The sequence below is a fragment of the Haplochromis burtoni genome, unplaced genomic scaffold, assembly GCF_018398535.1.
Source record: "Haplochromis burtoni strain Fernald_Lab_line unplaced genomic scaffold, NCSU_Asbu1 Contig_929, whole genome shotgun sequence".
In the NCBI taxonomy this organism is placed as follows: Eukaryota; Metazoa; Chordata; class Actinopteri; order Cichliformes; family Cichlidae; genus Haplochromis; species Haplochromis burtoni.
In genome coordinates this window covers 1-8,099 of record NW_024583290.1, presented here as the reverse complement: position 1 = coordinate 8,099, position 8,099 = coordinate 1, and the positions used below count along the sequence as shown (strand labels likewise).

Below are 8,099 nucleotides of genomic sequence, written 5' to 3'. Positions count from 1 at the left end.
ATTCCAGGCCATGCGTCTATCTGCCATCATCATCCAGAGATGTTATCAGGCTCGTGTTCTTCAGAGGCAAGAAAGAGCAAAGTTTTTGAAGTTGAAACAATCCGCCATAGTTCTCCAGGCAGCATTGAGAGGCTGGCGCGTCAGGAGGGATGTTAGCCTACAAAATCATGCTGCTGTTGTAATCCAGTCATGCTGGAAATGTTTGGTGGAACGACGTATCTTCCAAAGAAAGAAAGATGCAGCTGTGAAACTTCAGCGGAGGATTCGAGCAGTGCAGCTCGGCAGGCAGGAGAGAAGCAAATACATCCAAGTGAGGCAAGCTGCCATCACACTTCAGAAACACTGGCAAGCCTGGATTGCAAGACAGCAGGTAAAGTTCATTTGCAGTACAAAAATAAACAGAGTACCGTAATTAAGAGGAACTGCAGCTTGTTTGGAGTCTCACAGTGTTGAAATGTGATTTGTAGTAAGCAGTCTCAATGTGTTATGTGGAGGGGGGAAAAAAAGTTGCTGGTTAAATGTAAGCCAATGTTTTTCAGGTACTAAAGGCTGCTCGTGCAGAGAGGAGGCTACGTTTTACGTCGGCCATATTTCACCATCTCAGTGCCATAAAGATCCAACGAGCACTCAGAGCTCACTGGGCTTTGGAGTCCGCTAAAAGACAGATCCATTCTGTTATCACCATACAGGTAGAGTCACAAAACATCCACAGTGCTACATCTATTGAAGAGTACAACAGTTTTTACAAATGGCATCTTGACTTTTTTTTTTTTTTTTAAGCGACTGGTGAGAGCGAGGCAACAGAGAAGACGCTATCTGGAGTACAAGCTGAAGGTGGCTACAGCTCAGAGAGCAGTCAGGCACTGGCTAGCTCGTCGCCACAAGGCTGCGACTGTCATCCAGCAGGCTGTCTGGAAATTCCTCCTCCTCAGGCGTCAGAAGAGGGTTCAGCAGGGTATTCTCAAGGCCCAGGTCAGTGCTGAGTGTGGTAAAGATGTTGCCTGTAATTCTAAAGGGGAGAGTCGCAGATTTCCAATTCTATATTTAGGTGTCCAAAGTTCATTCAACCTTCAATCACCTCAGTTAGAACAGCCCATTAAAGATTTGCTAAATCTTTTCTTTCTACAATGATCAGTCCATGACATTATAACTGGGAAACAATTTCAGGAGGAGGACTGTTTTTAACATCTGACTGTTGCGAACATGGCCTAATTTTACAAAGAAAATATAGGTAACACTTTATATGACAACCCATAGGTAAGCAAAGAAAGGGATGCACAGAACTCCCCTCTCCCCAGCCACCTCTTCCAGCTCATCTGAGAAACACAGAGATGTTCTCAGGCCAGGCAAGAGATATAAACTCTACAATATCTTCTGAGTCTGCCACGGGGCCTCGTCCTGGTGGGACAGACCTAGAACACCTTATCCAGGAGGCATTCTTATCTGCCTCCTGGATAAGGCACCTCAACTGGCTCTTTTTACTGTAGAGGGTATAGCAGCTCTACAGTAACATTATTTCTAAGTAAAAAGGCCACCCATCATTCCAAGAAAGCTCATTTCTGACACTTGTATTCCTGATCTCATTCTTTAGGCCATTACCCAGAGCTTGTGACTAGGACTGGGCGATATGGCCTAAAATCCATATCGCGATATAATTTGAAGCACGTGTGGTAACGATATATATCGCAATATATTATTTTCTTCTCTATAACGTATTTTCCACACTATAAGGCACACATAAAATCCTTTCATTTTCTCCAAAATCGAGAGTGTGCCTTATGTATGAATTCTGGTTGTGCTTACTGACCTCAAACCGATTTGGGCGTGCAGAAATCTGTTAAAAAATGTTTTAGTACAACTTTGGTAAGCCGCACTGCTTGATGGATTGTCAGAGCATTACGGCTGCCATAGTGAGGAGCTTCGCGGAGTAATCTGGGTCCAAAGTCAAACGAACACTGAGCGTTAAAAACGGTCTAAATTCTTTCACCTTTAATAAAATCATCAGCGTTGCTGCTTTACCAGGTGTAACAATTAAGTTTAACATCCAGGCATCCATGAAAACATAAAATTTAACGGAGTTAGAAGTTAACAGGAAGTTAGCTCGCTAGTTTCCACCTAAACATTTCATACCATGTTCTGACTGAGAGATTTTTGAAAACTAATTCAAACGTACAGCTCTGGTACCACTTCCAACATAAATGAAGACAGAAAACTAAACAGCAGTGGTGTCTGCAGGGTTACTGAAGTTGGACTACCTCGTGTATAATGTTGTGCTACGTGATTGCTAGCGACACAGCTATGTTAGCATAACATTAGCACAGTGAAGCTGGAGGATGAACGCCAACTTTTTTTCCACTCGATAAAAGTTAACGTGAGGGATTCTGGTGGTCAGGGACGAATGCAATCGCATAGCAAGATGCTATGCACGGGCCAAACTTCAGTCAGGAGAACAACTGAGACTTTTCATCCACAATAGGTTAGTTATTAATATACTGCAACAACATGGGGATAGGAACAGCTGTGAGAGAATTCAACATAAATGAATCAAATTTACGGAAGTGGAGGACGCGCAGTTTTTGGCTTTCCCCATATTTCAAAAGTGCTTCGTCTCTTTGCTATGACTGTCGCCCGGCATAATTTGCAGATGATAATGGTTGTAGCCGCTGCGATGCTTTCAACCAAAACAGGCATCATAAACATGCGGTAGAGCGGTATAGTCAAAATCTCTATCGTTGGCCAAATTTATATCGTTTCTATCGTATATCGTTTCTATCGCCCACCCCTACTTGTGACCATAGATGAGAGTAGGGACGTAGATTGACTGGTAAATCGAGAGTTTCGCTTTTACTCTCAGCTCTCTGTTCAGCACAACGGATCGGTTCAGCATCACTGCAACCATAGACCCGTCCGTCTCCCGCTCCCCTCAGTCATGAACAAGAGCCCAAGATGCTTGGGCCATGGCCTCAGACTTGGAGGTGCTGATTCTCATTCCCACCACTTTATACTTGGCCAGTGTCAGCTGGAGGCGACAGACCTGATCAAGCCAAAAGAACAACATAATCAATGAAAAGCAGAGATTCTGGGACCACAAAAGTGAAAGCCTCCTGCCACTTTGCTATGCCTACAAATTCTGTCTATAAAAATTATAAACAGAATTGGTGACAAAGGGCACCCTTGGAAGAATCCAATACCCACTGGGAATGAATCTGACTTATTGCCAGTAATGTGGACCAAGCTCTTGCAACGGTTGTATAAGGGCCGAATGGCTCATATTAACAAGCAACACACCAAGGAATCAAACCCTCTCGTCTACCGGGGGAAAAAAAACTCTAATATACAGGCAGCCAGCCAAGGACATGCCAAGATACCGCTTGTCACCAAAAGCAACTTCTAGCTGGGACAGAGTCCAGCCCCTGTCCAGGAGGCTGGTTCCAGAGCTCAAGCTGTGTATTGAGGTGAGCCCGGTTATATCTCTTTGGTACCTTTCAACCTCACACACCAGCTCATGCTCCTCCTCCACCAGAAAGTTGACGTTTCACCAGCCTCAGTAGCTTGGGATCAGCCCACCAGGGTCCACCAGGGTCTCCCTTGACTGGCACCCTTCACACACTGCACCCAACCCCTATAGCACCCAACCCTCTCCTGTGGATGGTGGGCCTACAGGAGGAAATGCTCATTTGCCTTCTCCAGGTTGCGTCCGGTCAGGCCTCCAGGCCACCAGGGGCTCTCCTTCAGGTACCCTCCCCAGGCCTGGCTCCAGGGCAGAGCTCCACTAACCCTATCCCAGGCAGGGTGAACTGTTCCCTTGATTGTGTACACATAACGGTCTTCTGAACAGCTCTTTGTCTGGTTCCTCACCCAGGACCAATTTACCATGGGAGATCCTATCAGGGGCAAAAGGCCTTTCGAGTGCATAGCCCCTGGAATTCTTGGGACACACAAACCCCTTGACTACAATAATATAGCAAATTACAGAGGAGAATTTATGTAATGCATAAGTAACGTTAATAATTTTATAACTTAAGGTATTTTATAGGAAAAAAGACACAATTTATACTTTTAAGTACTGCCCAATTTCACGGAAATTTTATGGACAAGCAATTTCCCAATTTTACATCATAAATAAACTGTACTGTTCTATGGACATGTCATAGTATGGAGTAGATTAATTGTGCCTTTGTATATCATCATTATCATCATTATTATCATTATTATCTTTTTTTTTTAAACATCTTTTCTTAATATTCATCATGTTTGTGAGTATGACAGATGTTTTAAAAACAAAATTGATTTTCTCCCAACCCCCGAGTTTTTGTAGGTAACTATAATGACATTGTTATTAAAATAAAAATAAATTGAAATTCAATTTAATGATGGAGGAATCACTCCCTTAGTTGCAGGCTGTGTTTTAAAGTGTTACCAAAATTAAAAAGCAACAACTTGTTATCCAATCTTTACTTTATCCTCATCATTTTGATATTTGTTGACAATGTAGTCAGCAAAATGTTGTTACAACCTACAAAGTAAGGCAGTAACAGCCTTGCTGGGATCATTTCTTTAATTTTGCTGTTAATATTTAATACTTCTAATAACAGTTTACACTAGCAAAATGTTTGCTATGAATTGATGGAAATCAAATAATTTTATACACATTTTGCCCTGAAAATTGTTAACTTATTTAGTTTTCCAACAGTTTGAAACTAATGTGAGTTTTTGTTTTGTTTGTTTGTTTTTAATTTAATTTAATTTTAACCACTTTCTCCTTCTAGGCTTTGTGGAGAGGACACTGCTCCCGCAGATTCAATGACAATCCCAAGATTGTAAAGCTGAGGCACCGCTTACGTGTGGTCACTGCCAGTGTCCGAGAGGAAGACAAACTGTGCAATAAAACTTCATCTGCACTGGACTACCTTCTTCGTTATAAACACTTCTCGTACATTCTGGAGGCCTTGAAAAATCTTGGTAAGGCTTTCTGTTGTCTACTCGTTTCCCCTCATGCTGAGTACAAAAATGGAAAAATAGTTTTAAACAGCATTTTTCCTGCAAGTCATCCCACAGCTTTAGATGTGGCAACTTATGTAACACTAAACAGCTTAATGACAATATCTTTGGCTCACCCCACCACAGCACTGAACAAACGCCATGCAAGTTATAGTTTACTCAGCTTACGATCAGACATTATTTTCAACTGAGTGAATGAGCACACGTGAGCCATGACGAATTAATGACGAATTATTTCACATATCATTATGAGAGGCAGAAGATGCATGTAGTTCCTACCAAACATTTAGATGGTCCCAGTAATATAGTTACTTTTCACTGTGAAGTAACAGTGATTTCTGGAAGTGTTCCTGGGCCCAGGAAATGATTTCATGACACAGCCATGCTTGGTTTTAAAGCAGTGTTGCCTGAGGGCCCAAAGATGGCAGATATTCAATACTGATTTGTACTTGTGCCTCTTGCATGCTGATATTTCTCCTCATTCTAATAATCTTTAGATGAGATATTCGGTGCAATTTAACATTGAGGACCATTATAAATGAGTGAATGGACAACTCGAGAATGAGTATTTAAATTGATACCATAGACGTATCTACTAGAAATCCTTCTGAGAAACTGCCTCTTTAAAACGCTTCAGCATTTCTGGAGCATTTCTTTGTGTTTCTTGTCTTTCTAATGTGTGATGTGTAGAATCAAAACCCACTTCTGGTCTTTGAATTATGGTGGGTAATATTTTAGGGACTATTTCTACAATCACTCCCAAATCTATTAAATATTTTATAGTTTAAAATGTGTAAATATATATGTGCCTAATTGGCCAAAATGCATACTTCTTATTCATGTAAGAGTGCATCTTATGATTTGTCCTGACTGAAATCTCTTTGTGCGTGCCTCTGTGTTTGCATGTTGCATTCGTGTGCAGAAACCGCCACCAGGCTGTCCCCAGAGTGCTGCGAGCGGCTTGTGGAGAGCGGAGCCACTAACGTCATCTTCACACTAATCCGTTGCTGTAACAGGAGCGTCCCCTGCATGGACGTCATCACCTTCTCCATTCAGATACTTCTCAACCTTTCCAAGGTACTGCAGACACAGAACAGCACTTTGTATTTTATGCTTCCTCATGAAGTAATCCGGTACTCTCAGGTTATAAACATAAAAGGTAAACCGGTTAATTAGTTTAGTGTGACATTAAAGCTGAAGGTAGACAGTTGTTTATTCTTTGTTTTTGTTTTTGTTTTCCTACAGGCCCAACATTAGATTAAGCTGTTTTAACTGTCTGTAGACACATGAAATGGAGGAGATTTGTTGTAGCTTATATTTTGCTATCTCCACCTCCTCCACTCCTCAGTTCCAGCATATTTAACAATGTCAGTGTCAGATTTCACCTAAGACTAAGGGTAGGACAGCAACCTCCTTGTGACTAGAAAGAAATTATAGTTTCCCCTTGGTTGCATTGAATTTCTTCACATTTGGCAAAAGTTAACAAGTATTTCCACCTAGGTGTGTCACGATACTGGACATTAGTAGTCGGTACAAACAGCAGTAGAACTGAACAATTCTCACAGCCCAATTCGATACCAAAACAGAAATGATCTGAAGTGACATCTCGCATACTCGACCATAAACTGCCTCATTAAAGTCATTTTTAAAACACTGGCAGATCATTTATTTAAAATGTTAACATTGTATAGCCTACTAATGTTATATTACACTAGCATAAGCATTTAATGTTAGCCATTGCAAACATTTTAGCCAGTGGAACAAAGCTGATTTCACAGCTTTGTTGGTAATTTACATTTTGGCATAATAAAAGCAGGATAATGGTTTGGATGTTTGTAATGTTAATTGAAAAGCATTCATGCTGATCTATTCAAACTGATCTGGGAGCTATTCTTTTAGTTCACTTAGGCCACACAATTTCAGTACAGTACAGTAACATGCTTGCATACGGCTTTTTGGGAAATCAGTCCTTACTCACATTTTCAGAATTTTGGTAGGAAGTGATACAACACATATTGGTTCTGGTGACATCCCTAGTTACAGCAACCAACCTATCACACACTTACACAATGGTTTTGGGCCAGCCATTGTTTTCCTTAGTGTGACTGTAATGTAAGGTGGTAACAAATACTTATTTATGTACAGATATAGTAAATGCAGAGTACTTTTATACAGTATTCTCATGGCTAGACATTTTGTGTCATCATATAAAGGTACATAAAAGTATATAAAAGTTGGTGCTGCATCACTATCCAGTATTTCTTAAATTCAGCAGTATTTTTGGTTGCATTGTTTTAAACAGTAACTTGCAAGAACACAGAGAAGATGCATTTAAAGAGCTCTATCACTTAACTCTGGTTGTCTGAAAATATCAGAACTAAAGTGTTATCAAGCTTTCCTGTTTTCTCTAAAAGCATTTCCCATTTCCTGTATATAGATCTGACCCTCTGTCAGACTGTTTGCTGTTATCGATTTCTCTCTTCTCGTTGTGAACTTTGTTCTTCTTGCAACATAATCTGCCTGACTGTGACGGGAACATGTTGGCGTGGTAGACCCAGACATCTTACTTATTTGTTTTGAATCTTCTGGCTGGAAAGGGATGGTTTAGACAAGTGGGGGTTGAATAAACCTGTAATCTGTATACTGTCGATGGTAAATGACCGTCAGCACACCCGTGCTTTTGAGAAGCTTACACTGCTGTGGATGAGGGCAGCAGCAAAACATTTGTATGGGAATGTAAAGCTTTTGGATCCAAATATGTTCCCTCACAAAAGCCACCAGACTCATTTGACAAAAACAGGTTAATTTGTACCGTTCTAAAACATCAAACAATAGGACAAACTAATCCCTGCTTAGTTTTGAGAAATTACACCTGCCATCATTCTGTGCAGTGTTTAATGAAATGAGATTACCAGCATGGAAGCTGTCTCATGATTGTGGCTTTAACAGCTTTGCTTAAGGCCTTACATGTCATCTACAATCTATAAGAAACTGCTTTCTGTAAAGCTAATTTAACTGCAAAGTGACCATTTATGTGGATATGTAGCAGATAAAACATGTATTATGTTCACTTTTTTGTGTGTGCGTGAAGCATTAAA

At 40.8% G+C, this 8,099-nt stretch overlaps 1 protein-coding gene across 1 annotated transcript in view; it reads left to right on the top strand.

The window, feature by feature from the left end:
• Positions 1 to 6,078, top strand: part of aspm (assembly factor for spindle microtubules) — a gene marked incomplete at its 3' end in the record, with an annotated part of 22,140 nt that extends 16,062 nt beyond the window's left edge. Inside the window, 5 exon segments of the mRNA XM_042216133.1 lie at positions 1 to 370; positions 540 to 689; positions 781 to 972; positions 4,770 to 4,962; positions 5,924 to 6,078. The exon segment at positions 1 to 370 is cut by the window's left edge and continues 14 nt beyond it. Coding sequence (XP_042072067.1) covers positions 1 to 370; positions 540 to 689; positions 781 to 972; positions 4,770 to 4,962; positions 5,924 to 6,078 — 1,060 coding nt within the window.
• Positions 6,079 to 8,099: the final 2,021 nt, after the last annotated feature.